The 19,384-nt window shown below is 35.9% G+C and overlaps 1 protein-coding gene across 5 annotated transcripts in view; it reads left to right on the top strand.

The window, feature by feature from the left end:
- HYCC1 (hyccin PI4KA lipid kinase complex subunit 1) overlaps positions 1-19,384 on the top strand; it is a 94,781-nt gene that overhangs the window by 31,380 nt on the left and 44,017 nt on the right. For all 5 annotated transcript variants that reach the window (XM_074269780.1, XM_074269781.1, XM_074269776.1 and 2 more), the window contains exon 2: positions 6,820-6,898. In XM_074269780.1, the coding sequence (XP_074125881.1) occupies positions 6,848-6,898 (51 nt within the window). In that variant the 5' untranslated portion in view covers positions 6,820-6,847. The remainder of the gene's footprint in view (positions 1-6,819; positions 6,899-19,384) is intronic.

Here is a 19,384-nt window from a genome sequence, read left to right as displayed (position 1 = left end):
AAGGTAGGTGTAGAAATTGGGGAGTTTTGGTGGCCTATCCTACATTGGGGACAAGAATAAGTAATTAAAAGAGAATTTAATATAACTATAATTTGCATAGCAGGTTTAACCAATTTTTACATCACTGATTTTCATTTGGAACCCATGATACTCTCTTAAAATGATTTTTTAAAAGTATATCATTTTTCTGTCTTCCCAAAGGATTATATAAAAATTTAAATTGACATCATTTTGGAATTGATTTTCATATCGCTGACCAAGAACAATCATTTGAGTCAAAGAATTTGAGAGATTTACAATTTTCCCTTTGATTCAGTTGTGAAGCTATTACAATTAATTTAACTGTTTTGTAACAGTTTTTCAAAAGTAATGTTAACTGTAGCAATTTTTATTGTTTGAAACATTAATAAGATACTTATAGCTATTTGGAAATAATGTGCTTTGTTAATATTTTATGTTGTTCACTGATTTAGTTTTCAAAACCAAAATATATCAGAGATGAAAATTCTAACCTTTTTCTTGTTTTGGCCTAACCTTTGTAGTCAGTATTTAGAATACTTGAACTGCTAGAGAATGAAATATTTTATTTCTTTTTGATAGTGTTATATAAAGGTGCTATTAGCTAATAATGTAAATATATTAAAACAAATAAAGGGCTACTACGTAAACATGCAGTGTTAAGAATTTTAGAACTGCTTTCTACTAACAGCCCTGTCAGGATAGGATGAAGAAATTAGAATGAAGAGCCCCATTGAGGAATGTAGCCTGCTAATGGAAGGGCTAGAATGAAAGCATGGCTCTTCACTTCAAGGGCAAGGCCCCTACACATGCCCCTATTATCTGTCTACTTAGTGGGGCTCACTAAATGGTAGGTGGGTGGTTGGAGGGATACCTGCACCTCTCTGAGTGTCAGTGCCCTCATCAGTAAAGAGAGGTCAAAAATAACTGTAATGCTTTTGACAGGAATGTTTTGAAATATGAGATAAAGTATGAAAAGTTTTTTTTTTTTTTTTTTTTTTTTTTTTACAAACCTTAAGATACTATATAGATGTCAGTTTGGGATATTATTGTTATGGGAATCTGAGGTAAAATTGTGTAGATAATGGGGAAAAGAGATGAGAAGAAACTTAGTCACTCATTTAAAGAAGTTTTGATATATTTTTTTAGAACAGCTGACCATCATTTTTTAGATAACATTTGTATAAGACTTTATATTTTATTGATGTCAGCCAGTAATCATTTCTTAAATATATAAAATATGCTACACATTTGTGTCTAGGAGACAAAGGCAAAAATTGGTCCCTGATTTCAAGGAACTCACAGTATAATAGGATATAGTGCTTTAAGGTTTGCAAAGTACTTTAAAAATATAATCCCATTTGATCCTTAAATGAGATAGTGATATTATTATTCCCATTATATAGATGAGAAAGTTGGGGAGAGAAGACTTGTATCCAGCATCTGAGGCTGTATATAAATTCATCTCTTCAGAGGCCCAGCTCTGTATCCACGACTCCCTGTAACTGGCTCTTTTAGAATGCTTTCAGATTTATTATATTACTGGATTAAGGTAGATATTATATTGTCCTAATTTCATATTTAAGGACATTAAGTAGCAGCAAAATTCTAGCATTTGCCTCAGCTTGGAGCCCTGGGTCTCTTCCAGTTTCTTGACCACACCCAAATCAGATTTTTTTGCTGACTAATACCTTTTCTACCATAAACAGAGAGAACTGGGAATCATCTGTATAAGAATAAGTGACCCTCATTCCTGCTGAAGTAATCAGGAGAGAGAACATGGAGGGAAGAGAAAGGTGACTCAGGGTTCATTCTAGGTGTTTCAAAAATCCCAACAATCCAGTAAAAAGAGACTAAGAAGTAATTATCAGACATGTAAACAGAATCAGTATTTATTAAGCACTATCTGTGTATTCTGGTGACAGACAGACAGACACAATGACCAAAATGAGAGTGTTTACCTTCAAGGAGCTTCCATTCTGATGGAAAGTGGAGGTGACAGTCTCATGGAAGCCAAGAAAGAAAATGTGCAGAAGAGTGGTTGGTGGTATATCAGAAGCTGTAAGAGAAATAAAGCCAAAAAAAGGTGAAGGAGCCCCTTGCTAACTGCTAGCACATATAGTCTCATGGTGGGATTAGAAGCCTGACTGCATCATTGAGAGGTGCAACCAGTGCACCTTGCACATAGTCACCTTTGTAGAACTTGAGCTGAGACAAGAGATATAGGATGATGGGGCAGGTCAAATGAAGGTTGGTTTGGGTGTTTGTTTTTTAAAGAGAGATTCCTAATTAGGTAGTTATTAATTCCGACTCCTCTACCTTTGGTCTGTTAGACCAAATCTGAATGGGCTATGACTCCCATTATAATAGATAATAAATGAGCACAATGCTCTAAGATATAGTTTAACTGAGGTGCCCTAGTAATTAAGGCACTGGATTTAGGAAGACTCAAGTTAGAACTATGCCTCTGACACTTTGTGACTCTGGGCACTTAACCTCTTAAAAACTATTTCCTCCTTGTGAAAAGGGAAAGTAACAGCACCTCTGTCAGAGGATTGTTTGAGGTTCACATGAGATGAGTAAATAAAAAAGCAGTTAATTAAGTTCTTACTTTTTATAAAGCAGATGTTTTAATCTCCTGGAGAAGGAAATGGAAAACCACTCCAGATTTTTTGCCAGGAAAACACTGGGGCCATTATTGGTGTGCTGTGAAGCACAGGATCATGCAAAATCAGTCATAGCTGAACAAAAAATTCAGAAAGCACTATGCTAAATGCTGAGAATAAATGAAAAGGAAGACAGTCCTTTTAAAAGCTCACCTTCAAACAGAGGTGATAATGCTAAGTCAAATGGAAAGGTCCCATGGTCTTAGAGCATAGCAACAAAGCAGATGGTCAGGCTTTTTCTTTAATATCACTTTCATTGATAAATCATAACAATTTGTGACATTGAACTACTTGGTAGGGCCATGGAATTTGGTAATAGAGAACTTCGGAGGCGAAGATGTGGCTTAGTGACTATTTCCATAGATACTTCCTATGGTACAGCTATCCAAGATCCAAAGCCTGACCATCTGCTTTGTTGCATGTATTGCAGAGTCAAAGTTTATGCACAGTTTTATAGCCCTTTAGGAATAGTTATTTGCTGTGATTTTGGAGAAACCATTCTCATTTTGAAATTATTTAAATGATTAGGGAATGTTGAATTAATATAATCATGTATATGGAATTAGAATTTGTCATATTTCATACTAGTTAATTATGAGGTTATCATCATTACCTCTTTGCATATTTTGTTCCTTATATACCCTACCCTGTATCTTTGGCTTCCGTCCTTTCTTTTTGCTTCCTTTCTTTTAAATGGCTAGGTAAGATACCACTTCCTCTTTAATCATTCTGTCATTTTTATAGTGGCTGTGACTGGGGAAGAGTAGAAACACATTGACTATGTCAGCAAAAATTAAACTTTCTCAATGCATATTAATTAAAAAAAAAAAAAAAGAAAAACTTTAGCCCCATTCCTGTCTCCTTCAACAGTCTTCTCTCCATTCTCCTACATTGACTTAACCAGAATGTACTTTACTAACTCTAGTTAGTCTTGCCTTCTCAGGCACATCTTTGTGTTAGAGATACAGTAGTTGATGTCCACAGCACAGTATTTGAAAATGAAAGATGACTTATAGTAATATAGTTAACTAATCATGTAAGAATTAAAATCCTGTATGAAGAAAGTTTTGGGGATGTAACAGGCTCCTCACTCCTCTCTCCCCTCTGCTTCCCTGCGCCCCCGCCCTGCAAGAGCTTAGCTTTGTTTTTTAATGACAAATCACTTAAGTATAGAAACTTGCAGCTCTTACTGTCATTATGTCTTACAGTCATTATCTTTAAAGAATCTTCCCAGCATAGAAATCTCAAAAAAGCCTAACAATGGGGGATAGGGGAAGAGAGAAATCAGCTTCCTCAAAGTCTTGTAGAACCATATGGTTGGTTAGAAATCAGACATTTTTCAACGGGTCTTCACCTATGCTCTTTAAGACAGCCGCTGGATCTTTAAATATGGGTAAAATGGAATGACCATTGACATCCTTTCCAAGTTTCAAATTCTTTGATGCAGTGAAATTCTGTACCTAGCCAAATTATAGGATGTACTAGAAAAGGGAGTCACAAAATGGGGGCTCCTTTGTTTGCTTAATTTTGGGTTAGAGAAAACCATGGCTGCTCATGTTGAAGAAGCTGGAGTACAAGGCCTCCTTTTGGCTGCTGACCAGCCTCTCCCTGACTCCCTCCTCCCTCCTTGGGCTGAGCCAGGCCCCCTTGGGTGGATCCTTCACAGCTGTGGCCTTCAGGCCCTGTCCTTCCCTATGTCTTTATTCTCAGTGGTCTGGCTTCTGACCACCTCTGCCTTGGAAACCTGCGCTTTCCAGGCTCTTCATGGTCCAGGTGTCTGGCCTCTTTTCAGTCTTCCTCCTCCTCCTCAACCTTTCTTTTGCCTTTGACCCCATCATTATATCTTCAGTATATATATTCTCCTCTAGCTTTTCATGACACGTCTCTCTCCTAAGCTCTAAGCTTCCCATTCTCAGTCCTAATTTTTTCATTTTCCTCTGCTTCATTTTCATGCCCACTGACCATGGGGGTTGCACAAGGCTCTGTCCCCAGCTTCTTCTCTCTCTGTGTTTCATGATTTCATCAGTTCTTGTGAATTCAATGATCATCTTTATCCTTAGTCCCATATCCATTTATCCACTCTTACCTCTTTTAGGCTTCTATTTTACATCTCCAACTGCTTATTGGCAATCTCAGATGGAACATCCCATTTATTGTTCAGTTGTGTCTGACTCTATATGACTCATATTTGTGGAATTTTTTTTGGCAAAATTACTGTTATTTTGTTATTTCTTTCTCCAATGTGTCCCCATTTTATAGATGAGGAAGTTGAGACAATCAGGATTTAAAAGACTTACCTAGGATCACATAGTAAGTTTCTGAGGCTGGATTTCAATTCAGATCTTCCTGACTTCAGGAACTCTGATCTATCACTGTACCACCTAGTTGCCCATATATCTTAAACACAGTATTGCCAAAAATGTACATTATCTTTCCCCTCAAACCTTCTCTTCCTTCTGATTTTCCTGTTCCTATCAAGGACACGGCCATCTTTTGAGTCACTAGGCTCCCAGCCTAGGTATCATCCTCAATTGCTTATTCTTTTTTGCTCCTAAATATTGTTGTTACTTTTGTAGCATATCTGGTGTATTCCCTCTCTCTCCTCTGATATAGACCTATCTTGGTACAGACCCTCATCACTTTTATGCCTGAACTATTGCAGTAGTTGCTGATAAGTGCCCGCCTAGCTATCAGAGGTTATTACCATTAATTCTGTCTTGTGTTTAGCGTTCTTACACAGTCATAGGGTGAGCTTCTGTCTTTAGCAGTGGTTGTGCCCCAGTTAGTACAAGACCTTCTCCCCCAAATCATGGACCACATTGTCCCTCATATACAATGTCTATAGGAAGATGGATTCCAATATAGAGCAAAAGATAACTCATAACTTCTGGCACTAGAAGTCCTTTGTCTTTTTGTAGGGTATTTGTAAAATGTATTTCACTGCCAGAAAAGATTAAAATATTGTTTTTAAAATAGGTTAAATTTCATTAGTACTTGGTTCAAAATCAACTTTGGATGAATGTTTTTCTTTTTATACATTTGTACTTTCATTGTTTTCCCCAACCAATTTCATTAAATTTCCAATTAATTCTGGAATTCAAAAATTGTTATCAAGGGAAAACAAATGTCTAATATGCCATGCAGCTGTTATTACTGAAGCTTACTGAAAAATTTGGGGATCAGTTTATGCATTGTGACTGTGATGCTTTTGTCAAGATCCTAACATTTTCCATTTGTGTGTGTGTGTGTGTGTGTGTGTGTGTGTGTGTGTGTGTGTGTTTCCCTTGATAACAATTTAAAATTCCAGAATTAATTGGAAATTTAGTGGAATTGGTTCAGGGAAAACACTGAAAATACAAATGTATAAATAGAAAAACATTCATCCAAAGTTGATTTTGAACCAAGTACTAATGAAACTTAACCTATTTTAGAAACTATTTTGGTCTTTTGTGGCAGTGAAATACATTTTACAAATACTCTACAAAAAGATTATCTTCTATCTATAGCGAATGCATGAAAAAACTTGTCTTGAGTATTATTGTGTGCCAAGTATTATACTAAGCTCTGGAAACACAATTATTACAGTAAAGATAGTACCTACTCTAAATTAATTTGTATTTTAATAATGTGGGAAACCACATGCATAAGGAAATAGTGCCTGTTTTGGAGGATTGATCGAAAGTTCAAGAGATCCTGGGTATGTGGGGAATTGTTTGACATACTATCTCTCTAGGATTAGTGGCAGAGTTGATGTGGTCATGGTTCTCAAACTGGAGGGAATGGAGAGACTAGAAAGGGGTATAAGTGAGATGACAAGATAGTTGATGACACTGTGGAAAAGATAAGCAGATAAGAAAATAACACATGCCTGGAACCTGCTTGAAAAAACCTGCCAGGTGACATAGTCACCAGCTGAGATGGGAATAGTAGAGGAAAGCCAAAAGTTCAGGAAATTAAAGGGCATTAAACCTCCAGGGCAAATTTTTTTTACTGAGAAGTCAATAAAGATTAAATAATTTATGTTTCATAACATGATATAATTATTGGAATTAGATAACTTAAATTGTACAGTTTCTACTGTCAGCTGGCTATAAGAAAAACACTCAATTTTAACAATTTTGTCCATTCATTTTAGGTGAAAGGCTTTGAACAGATGTGAAAAAATGTTGACGACAGAAAAAGGGGTTGTGGAGGAATGGTTGTCAGAATTCAAGGTAATGTTCACTCTTCGATAATATAAACATACTAGATAAAGCTCATTTCCAAATAAAATGCTAATCATTTTGCTTGTGATGTCAGCAAATCGAATCTGTCTAATCATGAGAGTGAGTGCCTAGAAAATTGCTGTGAACAATTGTTTTTCCCTCCCTTCTGGTTGAAGATAAGTTGATTTGCTTCACTTTTCTCCCACTCATGACAGAATTATGCTGATGCTAGAAGTAATCAACAAAGACAAGAAAGTATTCATCTATAGTTTGGTTAATTCTGTAGTTATATTCTGGTGATGTTATTAACCCTATACCAATAGAAAGAAGTAGCTGTTTCTTCCTATTGCCTGCTTTCTCTCTGATACTTAAACTTCACCTCTTTTAATATGGCAACTACTCTCTTCATCCCCTTCTCATCAAGCTATGTTCACTAAGTGTAATTGCTGTGTCTATGTAATAAACACAATGGTGTATGAGTGGAAGCAACTGTGGACAGGTATTACTGTGATTGCAACACAGATCTTCAGAAGTCAGTCAACAGTCACTAGTAGTCAATAAGCATTTATTAAGCACTAACTATGTGCCAGGTACTATACCAGGTGCTGGAGATATAAAGGAAGTCCTACTCCTTCAGAGAGGAAACAAACTAATGGGAGAAAACAACACAAAAAAAACAAGGTGGGTAACAGGGGAGGGAAACTAGGCATGATGAAGTCCAAAGAAATTTAATGAGGCAGAAAAAATGAGGAGATGATTTACTCCTGTGACCTTTCTAAATGGAGAATGGGTCAGGGAGTGAGGGGAGGAGGTATAAGTATCATGGAAGAGGTAGATGTTTCAAAGTTTTGCAGAATGATGAGTTTCTTGAGAGAACGATGAAGTCCAAGAGCACAGTCAGTAGAAAATGAAGAAAAAACTGTGACTTTTGGTAGCAAAAAAATCAAACTCATTAAGCAAGTTAGAAGAAAGATTAAGACTAAGAAGATAAGGCATTTAATTGAAAACTGTGTCTTGAGCTTTAAATGAGCTATTGATGCCAAAAAAAATGAGCCCGATACATATTATCATGATTTCCTAAAGAACTTTAACCAGGGTGAACCACTTGACATAAAGAGTAGACCAAAATTATCTAGAAACTCTCAATAAAGAAATGCTTAATCTCTTTGCCAAATGGAAACATCTGTCAGCTGAGGATAATACCAGTTCAGAATATACATTTGTTTTAAAATCAGATGGAAGAGAATGGTGGGTAGTTATGATTAGTATCATAAAACAAGAAGAAGAAAGACCATGTTTAACATGATTGCACATATACAGTCTTTGTCAAGTTGTTTGCTGTCTTGGGGAGGGTGGAGGGAAAGGAGGAAGGGAGAAAACTTTGGAACTTAAAATCTTACAAAAATGAATGTTATAGAAGAGAGACCAATTAGAAGGTTATTGCAATTTCTGAGTCATGTGAGAAACAAGATACGGGGCTAGATCTTTTCCCTGACTTCCAACATATCAAACTTCTCCAGTAAAGAAATGATGCACTGGGGCAGCTAGAAGGCACAGTGGATAGAGCACTGGCCCTGAAGTCAGAAGGACCTGAATTCAAATCTAGGCTCAGACACTTAACACATACTAGCTGTGTGACCCTGAGCAACTCACTTAACCATAATTGCCTTGCAAAAAAAAGAAATTATGCACCAAAGTTGAAGCAACTTCAGCTATCTTTGTGGTCTAGGATATGCAGAACTCATATTTTAAAATACCCCATCAAACTTATGAACTGATGCTTACTCATCACCTTCCAGGCTACTGGCATTGTGGCTGTACTAGCAGACCAAAGGACACAACACACACATAATCCACTCCCATATTCAACAAAGTTTCAGGCTAAAAATTAAATCCTCAAAAATCAATAGTATTTCTATGTAATTATAAGAACATACAAGAAGCTCCAAATATCTATGTAATACAAATATCTACAAAATGCATAAACTATATGGGGATCCACCTCCCATAGCACCTAGAAGACTGGTGTAGATTCAGTTACAAAGTACTTCTTAAATAAAGAACATCCTAAATAGGTGGAGGAATATTCACTATTTATGGGTAGGCTGTGGCAATTTAATAAAAATGACAATAATGCTGGACTTGATTTATACTTTAAAAAAACTATCAAATTACGAAGGTTTTCAAAGGATAGGCACACTAATGCATCTTTGGTGGAGCTGTGAAATGGTGCAACCATTTTGGAAAGCAGTTTAGAATTATGCAAATAAAGTAACTAAAATATCCATGTCCTTTGACTGGGCTTATATCTCAAAGAGATGGGAAATAAGAAAAAAGTCCCTATATCATCCAAAAGATATATAGCAGCACTTTTTGTGATAGTGAAGAATTGGAAACAAAGTTTGATACTCTTGATTGGGACAATGACTGGAAAAATTGTGATAACATGTGATAGAAAGGAAGATGATTATGCTATAAGAACAAATATGTGTGATGACATATATTGTATCTAGGTTATCCTGTAACACATTTAATATGTATGGGATTGCCTGTCATCTAGGGAAGGGCTAAGTAGAGGGAGGGAGGGGAAAATTTGGAAAAATGACTACAAGAGATAATGTTGTAAAAAAAAAATTACTCATGCATATGTACTGTCAAAAAATTATAATTATAAAATTAATTTAAAAAATGTGTGATGAATACAAAGAAGCCTAAAAAAATCTCTGTGAACTGATGTAGAGGTGATCCAAGCTACAAAAGCAATCTGCACAGTGACCACAATAATGTAAATGAAGAGAATACTGACCTACTAAAAAATCACAAGGACTCCGATGAAGAGAAAAGCCTACACTTTTGTGTAGGGAATTTCACATGAACCCATGTTTTCAGACTTTTTAAATGAATTGATCAATTGTGCTGATTTTTCTCTCTTAAAAATACAATTTGTCATATAGGATGGCTCTCATGGAGGGGGGTGGATATTTAGGATAACTATAGTGATATAAGTAACAAAATCTCAATAAAAACTAGAAGAATAAGATGAAACAGTGGAGAAAAGTCAGGGGATAGACTTCCAACTAAGCTGCTGTTCCAAGAACATTTATGGATAAAACTAAAAGAAGATTAACAGGTGAAAAATGAATGATTCCTATAAATTTATAAGTGACTCTAGTATTAAAAACTGTGCATGCTATATCATAATCCTGGCTGTCTTATATAAGGGGACAAAAAATGTCCCTGAAGAAAATAAATTTAGGAAGAACAGCTGGCCAGATTCAAAATTTACAGAGGAGCTCACTGCAGGAAAAGATAATGTTAAGATTATGAAAAATTTGATTCTTAAGGTATTTGAAAGAGGTGAAAGATTCCCCAAAATATTAGGTCGTAACATCATACAAAATTATATAATATTAATATTATACAAATATTATGCAATATTATACAAAAAGACAATGAAGAAAATGTCAATTACTACAAATTCATATGCCCACTTTTACCATCTTAAAAAAAAAAAAAGTTGATGAAGACATAAAAAGAGAACAGGTAGGCTTTTGCAAATGTTCTAAATGTTTTTTCTCCCACCTCACTGCTTCATCTGCTCTAAATTGGACCTTCAGAGATCAATTGGACTTCAAACACAAGCTACCCTGTGGTGCCCTCTATGGGACCAGACATCCTCATCTAGAGCCTGCCATTTCTTTACTGTTACTGTACCTCCCCTGTATACTCTTGCTCTGAGAACTATAATCAAACCAATATGATCGTTGCCTAGGTTGCTCTGTTTTGATCACCACCTTTGTAACTTCTGAGATCCAAAAACTGTTCTGGACTGTCACTCTGCTATATCTGGGGACTGTCCTTCTGAACAGGGACTATCTTTCATATTTATATCTCTATTGCTTACTATTTAATAAGCATTTATTCAATGCTTTTTTCATTCATTTGTACAGCAAACTTCAATTTTATAGTCACATAATTTAAAGTATTATGCTTATTTTTTAAAAAAAAGTCCATCTAATTCAAATCAAAACAGGCTCTTTTCTAGCTTTTAAGTTCTTTTCTAGCTTGTGCATGGGCCAAAATAAGAATCCTTGGAAGATATATCAACAAAAGTAACTGTTCATCTTCCAATTAGTAATATTAAGTGAGACACAGTTTGGAAATGTTTTCCATTTTCATGATGGATAACCAAACAGTATTCAGAAGTGAGATTTCCTCTAAAGTGGGAGGTTTTCCATTTCCTCCTGTTTGCAGACTCATTGTGTTGTTTGCATGAAGCTCTAAAAGTTTGCAAAGTCATATTATGGGGATTAGGCTGGCTCACTTCTAGCCACAGAGAAAAGCACCAGTGCATGCAGAGGTCTTGTTGTCTAGTCCATGATAAATATTCTTTAGAACATTTATCCAGTGCTTTGTGTATCTTGCATGAATAGTGCAGTCGGAAAAAGAGCTGGGACCAGAATTGAGAGGCAGGAAGAGACTGGGCTGGATTGTCTTCAGAAAACTGAGTTGTTTGGTCATCTTGGGCTTCCATCTTCCAGGGACACATGTCTTTGAAGCATGAAGTTATAGTCTCCCAAGAATTAAAATTGAGGGTTTCTCAAGGAGCAGTGGAGAGGTACATGGTAGGCATGAGCACTCTGCACATGGAAAACAGGAGAAGGATCTCATTTGAGAGAGGAGAAAATGGGCCGAACATGTCATTACCAGACAGATGATTGATGGGCAGCCCATGTTTCTGTTGGTACCCACATGTAATCTATCAATGACCCCCAATATAAAAAATACAATAAAACATATATATGCTAATATGTGGCTTCCTAAGTCAATGTATCTGAAGGGATCTATCTTAATGAGTTAGTATCCCCCTGTTTCTATTTGAGTTTGGTTCTGCAGATCTAGAGCAAGGATCTGCAACATTGGATGGTGCTCCTTTGGAGGATTTCTGGGAAGACATGCCCCAGGGCTGGGCAGGTGACCCTCTGAGTCTTTGGCTAAGACCACAGACTCATTCCAGTTCCCGAGCTGTGCTCCTGCTTAGGTTGGGTAGTCTAGTACATCATACACTATCCTGGAGTGAAGTTTGTCTATTTTTAATTGCTCAGCAAAATCATATATGTGCCTTCCCTTTATTTTTATATTATGTGTATGTGTGTCTACATATTTGCATTCTGCGTTAGAGGTATGATTAGTATTTATTTTCTACTTCGGGAATGCTTCATTTGTAACAGAATCATGAGTTCTTGGCAGTAACTGAAGTGATGCAGATTGCCTGCAAGTGTTATGTCTGCTCAATGGAATCTTCCTAGTTAGACTATTTTCCTGTTTATTGCAATGGTGAAACTTAGAAACTTAAATACGGTCATCTATTTTCATAATAACAGAAGCAACCATTAATGCAAATAATTGAAAACTAGGAATAATTCATTTCTTCGATTCTACCCATCTGCCTGTAATCATCAGAATGAGCAAGATTATGTACTCATTTATCTCAGGAAGCAGAATTCCCTCCATTCTGCAGGGCACACAGTTGGACTGCTTTCACATCCTTCAGGCTATGTCCTTTTCCTGGAATGGCATAAGGAGGCTTGAAGGTTTCAAGGAAAAGAATCAGGGTATTTTCTAGTGAATAATGAGTACCTAAAACCACACTCAAATGGATGATGATGATTTATACCCTTTCAGAAGTCATATATCATCTTTTTTATAAATTTGAATTTGAAGTTTTGCATTTGCAGTCATTTTTAGTTTAGAAGTTCTCTCTTTATAGACACCAGACTTTTGTTGCATATTAATAAGCTGTTAAAAATGGAAGTCTCATATAAAATTGAAGTATGGTTTACTTTAGTCTTTATCCTTTCTTTTTTCTTATTGAGCTTACTTATGTTTGATGGATACTCATGGATACTTTGGGCTGTGATATGCTCTGACTACAGTTGTACAACATGACCTCATTTCTCCAGGGAGCTGGCCCTGTCCTAATCTTGGACAGTTAAATGGTCATGGATGTCAATATTCTTCTGCCCCAGGAGCCCAGTAGGGCTGTTCCTACAATTATCTCTAGGTTGAGGTCATTTTGTGGTGAACACTTCTGGGGGATGTGAATTACTTTTTCAGCTCTTCTTTCTCTCCTTAGACCTAGCAGTTTATTTTTTCCTCAGAAGAAACTGAGGTAAAAGAAAGGGGGAGAGGAAGAAATTCTTACTGATGCTTTAAGGAAAGTAAAAAGCCATTCATTTTTTGATAATTTTAAGAAGAGAGTCATGAAAATTAAATTCACTTCATTATCAGTGCTGCAAAATGTTAAAATCAGACTTTAATTTCATCATGGTTTGTCAGAAAGGATTACACATATAAATTATACTTTAATTCCATTTTGTCAGGACAAGAGAAATTGGACTTGCATAGTAAATGGCCCCCAGAATCTTGTGGGCCTTGGCAGTGATGCCATTAGTTGCTGGCCACTGGTAATAATCAGTATAGGGCTTCTTAAATTTGTTCCTCTTTCAATCTTTTTTTGTCAGAGAAATTTTACGCCACCTTGGGTATATAGTACATGTACAAGGTAAACAAATCAAACATTTACTGATAATAAATCATAATTTTGCAGCCCCCACATTGGTATGTGACCCCACATGGGGTCATGAACTACTGCTTTGCTCTAGTATTTTTTTAATAGATTTTATCTTATTAAGGATGTTTGTGAGAATCCCAAAGTTCTAAGAGAAAAATTCGATCAAATATATTGAGTAGTTCTTCAGTTATTAATCGACATCAATCAATTGGTCATCATTTTGGGGCACTTAGCTGTGAACACTGGGGATACAAATTTGAGGCAAAACCTAGCCTCTGACCTTCCCCCTCCTTTGTTCTTCCCTCCACCCCCTTCCTCTCTTCTTCCTCTCCTCCCTCCTCCCTCCTCCTCCTTCTCCTCCTCCTTTCCCCCACCTCAGGCTTTACTCTGGCTGCCTCTCACCCTAACAGCCGGGTCCCAGGCTTTCTTCAACACTGCTCGAATCTTCTCTGTTCCCCTCCCAGCCTGTGCCTTTTCCTGGCCTCCCCCCTTCTCCCCTCCTCAAAAGCATAGCTCTAGAACCTCTCCTCGCCCAGTTACCTTGTCTGTACTTTGGGTATCTTGTGTATAGACGGTGTCCTTGATTTTCCCGTGATAAACTATGAATTCCTCTAGGACAGGTCCAGTACTTGACACATAACGAGGACTTACTTCTTGTTTAAAGTGGGCAGAAGTCAAGGGAGAAGACTGAGCTTCTGGACAAAGGAGGGAGAGTGATGGGGACCCTTGTTGATTGGATGGGGTGATATGGACAGATGGATGGATCCTCTTCTCCAAATGAGGGACAATCTTTGTCTCTTTTTATATTCTTAGCATTTAATATGGTGCCTGGCACTTAGTAGGCACTTCATATTGATTGACTCTGAGTGAGATGGAGCGAGTCTTACAAGAGAAGTTGCTAATGATCATAGTACGGGGAGAAGTCTGTTAATAGCGATGGGGAGCAAGGAATAAGTTTATTCCTCCTGGTCAAGTATCTTGGGGAGCACAAGAGCAGATGTTCCCAGTTCAGGAGATGGTAGCAAAGGATACAGTTAGTTTCCAGATAGGCCATGTTTGTAAGAAAATGGCAAAACTTTAATAGGAAGAAGTCTAAGATGAAAAAGAATATGTAGAACAGAATCAGGTGCCAGAGGGAAGGATATGGGAAAGAGGGTGGGGCAAAAAAAAAGGATTTTGCCCATGGCTGTCAAGAAAGACCGTTTGTTAGCCTTAGAACAAAAAACAAAAACAAAACAAAACAAAAAAAAAAAACATAGCCTTTGATTGGAGCATTTACCCTCCAGGGTCCTATGATAGGGACATCTTGAACTGGGTAGCTTAGTTGGGACAAGTGTAGTGCTAATGAGCCATGGAGTTCTGGTGCTAATAAGTGTAAAGGATTCCATTTTCCTGTTCAGTACCACGAGACTTGTGTCAGTCGCTGTTTTGGTAAGGCATGCCTTTAGTTTCAAGGAGGATCTCTGAAGGGCTAGAGTAGATGGATCACTACCGAAACATTTCCATTTCATGAAAACAGCTCAAAAAGTATAGATTATCTTAATGGGAAAACCATTAAGCATTCACAGCATGAGCGAGTGAAATTTTTATATAAATAGGGCTTCATAATTTGTTTTTGTATTTCATTTCCAGCTTGTAAAGTGATTGCTTTTTGAAAATCTATTTTTAAATTATTGTCTTTCAGATTAGCTTGTGCTTTTTTGAATGCACTGTATAATTTCATCTAACTTGTTTTCGTCCCTCTAATTTGTCCTTGTTTCTTGGTGGCTGATGATATGGCAAGACTCAACAATCTTGCCCTATCATATATGTGATTGATTGACAAGGATTTTTTTTTTTTTTTGGTTGTTGTTCAGTCTTTACCATATGCCTCTTTTCTATACCCTTTGCACCATGCCCCCTACCACCTCCCCCCCCATCCTTGCAATTAATTCTAAGTCTGCTTCTTAACCATCTGCCAAATGATGCTTCTGTGGAGCATCTGGCTTCTTTTTCAGATCTTGCCAAGCAATAATTTCTACAGCATGGTTTTCCATCATTACTTTTAGGTTTCTGATTGGGCTTTCTGAATCTTGATAAGTACCTCTTTCGTATGAAAGGCCACTATCTCTGGGTAGAGCTTTGCTCCTATTAGATAGTTGATAATGATTACTTGGTGAAACAAATTTTGGTATGCTTTATTGCTTTAAAGTTTTATAATATCATTATTATAATGTTTAAATGTAATGACATTTTAAGATTTTCATTATTCTGAAAACCATATAATCAGGGCAGGCATCTTTTCTCATTTTTCATAGCATCTTTTTTCCATATTCATAAAGTCAATTAATAACAGAATTAGGAAAGAAATCTGGAAGTATTGACTGTATTCATTTATCTGTTTTAGAGTACTTTTCCTGTTATTAATGATAATAAATTCTGGGCTAAAAATATTTCCCAGAAATTATAACTTTGACTTTTTTCAGAAAGTAATTTAATTTCAAGATCTTTTCTGTTTTTTACAAACAGAATTTTTTGAATTTTTGTGTAACCCTTGTTTGGTTTACTCTTAATTAGTTTTATAGTTTTTTTTTTAAATCTGATTATGATTGGTAACAGGTTTTTTTTTTTTTTCTCGGTAGTTTTAAATTAGATACATTTTTAGGCTCAAGGATCAAAAACTGAGGCTTCCAACTTTGGTTGAACTGATCCAACCATTCTGGTTTTGTTTTTTGATAACCATTTCCTTTTATATAAATTCCTCCTTTATTAGGTTACCGTTGATCAAATGACTTAAATGGAATGTTGCCTAGAGATCTTTTGTTACATGCTTTTGAAATATTGACGAATGTCCTAATTTGTCTTTATGTAAATGGTATCAGAACAAACAATTTTCTTTTCTTTGGAGAAAGGCAGAAGGTCCTTAACTAATTCACATTTACTTAGCATTCAGGTAAAGAAATGCCTGTCTTAGGAATGGGAGACAGGAATTGATTTTGTTATGTGAAAAAAAGGATTTCTAAATCATCTTTTGAAAGTAGATACTTATAGTTTCCTTGACCAAGTTCTTGTTCTATTTACCTTTAATGAGAAATGAATTGGATATCTTTATAACAAAATTCCCAGCTGTGTCATTTCATCTATCTCTGTGTGGACATTTAATTTCTCAATTAGATTAAACCCGTCAATGCAGTATCAAGAAAGGGGATATGCTACAGGTAGTGTTTCAGAATAACTATTAAAAATATTTCTAACTTGGGTGTTTCTGATAAAGGCCTCATTTCTAAAATATATAAAGAGCTGAGTCAAATTTATAAGAAAAGTCATTCCTCAAATAATAATGGTCAAAGGATATGAACAATTTTCAGATGAAGAAATTAAAGCCATCTCTAGTCATGAAAAAATGTTCTAAATCACTATTAATTACAGAAATGCAAATAAACCAACTCTGAGTTACTATCACACATCTCACAGATTGGCTAAGATGATAATAATTTGGAGGGGATGTGGGAAAACTGGGACACTAATCATTGTTAGTAGAGTTGTGAACTGATCCAGCCATTCTGCAGAGCAATATGGAACAGTGCCCAAAAGGCTATCAAATTGTGCATAGCCTTTGATGCAGCAGTGTTGTTCCTGGGACTGTATACCAAAGAAATCATAAAAAAGGGGAAAGGACCCATAAATGTTTGTAACAGCTTTTTTGTTGTTGTTGTTGTGACAAGGAATTAGAAATTGAGTGGTTTTCCATCAAATAATGTTAATGGAATACTGTTGTTCTGTAAGAGATAATGAAGAGACTGAACATCATGAACTTACATGAACTGATGCTGCTTGAAGTGAGCAGAATCAAGAGAACATTATAAACGGTAACATCAAGATTGTGTGGTGATCAACTATGATAGAATGAGCTCTTCTCAGTAATACAGTGATACAAGATAATTCCAATAGTCCTTGAATGGAAAATTGTTGTGTTACAGAAGCCACCTGCCAGTGGCTGCTGAAGGTCTAATTCAGACCTGTTTAATGAACCTCTTCATGTGAGAGGATGATGATGATGATACAAAGAGACTGAGAGGCACTTGCGTTCTCTGACCTCTCTCCTCTTACCTACAATTTATTTCATTCCCAATCCACAAGGAACATCTGCAAAGGCTGCTTTCTAACTCCTTCAAGTTTTAATAATTCACAGCTGTGGAGGCTCTCAGAGAATTGACTTGTCCTTTCACTTAGGCATGGTCCTTTACAGAAAATACCATCTACCTGTAAAAAAAAAAGAACTTAGGAGAATTAATGCAGATACTATTTTCACTTTTTTTTGGGGGGGGATGTTTTATTCTTGTGGTTTTTCCTTTTAGTCTTGATTTTCCCCCCCAACATGATTCATATGTAAATATGTTTAAAATGATTGTATATATATCATACTGCTTGCTGTCTGGAGAAGGAGGAGGTGAGGAAAGGAAGGAGAAAAAAGAATTTAGAACTCAATATCTTACAGAAATGAATGTTGAAAACTATCTTAAACATATAATTGAAAAAATAAAATATTATTAAAATTTAGAAAAATAAAGAATATTCTAGTTTAGTCTTCCCTGAAGGAACATAATTGTATTCCATTTACTTGTGATTTTTTTTCTTTCCATTTACATTGTTGTAGATTGGTTTTTGTTTGTTTGTTTGTTTGTTTGTTCTGATCACCTCTGCATCAGTTCATAGAGTTCTTTCCGGGATTCTTTGTATTCATCACATACATTTTTATAGTACAATCATCTTCCATTTCATTCATCTAACACAATTTAGCTAGTCATTCTCCATTCTAGGGATAATCAAACTTTGTTTCCGGTTCTTCACTATCACAAAAAATGCTGCTATAAATATTTTAGATTATATGAGGACTTTTTTCTTATTGATAGCCTCTTTGAGTGAAATTTTAGCCACTTGGTTATGCCATTTCATAGCTCTATCAAAGATGTGCTAGTGACAGAAGGACGTTTTCCTGCTTTGAAGTTGCCTTGAGACTAGATGGCAAAGTGGATAGAATGCCAGGACTAGATTCAGAGGGATTCTGATACTTCCTAGCTGTGTGACCCTGAGCAAGTCACTTAACCCTGCTTGACTCAATTTCTGCATTTGTAAAATGATCTGCAGGAGGAAGTAAGAAACCATTCCAGTATTTTTGCCAAGAAAAGCTCAAATGAGATCACAAAGATCTGTGCACAACTGAAATGAACAATCTGATTTATTAAGCAGTCTGTATATTTGATAGTAGAAGAGTAATTGACATAAGTATTGTAATGTTTATTCTCTCTAAAATAGAATCTGATATTTTCGTTGAATTTAAGCTTAAGTTTTCTTATATATGACAATCTAAGTATATTAGTTGTATCGATAAACTGAAGTTTTAACTTTTATGTTTATAAAATTATCCGAAATTGAATACCACGAATTATAGCAGTTGAATCTCTTTAGTTTAAAATAATAGAACTAATGAGATAATTCAAGCCAGTCCCAATGATCTCATAATGATGAGAGCCATCTACACCCGGAGAGAAGACTGTGGGAAATGAGGGTGGATCACAACATAACATTTTCACTCTTTTTGTTGTGGTTTGCTTGAATTTTATTTTCTTTTTCTCTCTCTTTTTTTTTTAACCTTTTGATCTGATTTTTCTTGTGCAGCAAGAATATTATATAAATATGTATGCCTATATTGGATTTAACATATATATTTTACCATGTTTAACATATATTGGATTATATACCATCCAGGGAAAAAGGTGGGAGGAAGGAGGGGAAATTGGAACATAAGGTTTTTCAAGGACCAATGTTGAAAAATTCTCCTTGAATATGTTTTGAAAATAAACTTCAATAAAAATAAAAATAATAGAACTTGCAGCTTTCCATGTTGTATACTATTATTAATCTTCTCTTCTCACTTTAGT

Source organism: Sminthopsis crassicaudata, chromosome 5 (genome assembly GCF_048593235.1).
Source record: "Sminthopsis crassicaudata isolate SCR6 chromosome 5, ASM4859323v1, whole genome shotgun sequence".
Lineage (NCBI taxonomy): Eukaryota > Metazoa > Chordata > Mammalia > Dasyuromorphia > Dasyuridae > Sminthopsis > Sminthopsis crassicaudata.
The sequence above is the reverse complement of the archived record's forward strand: the minus strand, read 5'-3'. Positions and strand labels throughout refer to the sequence as shown.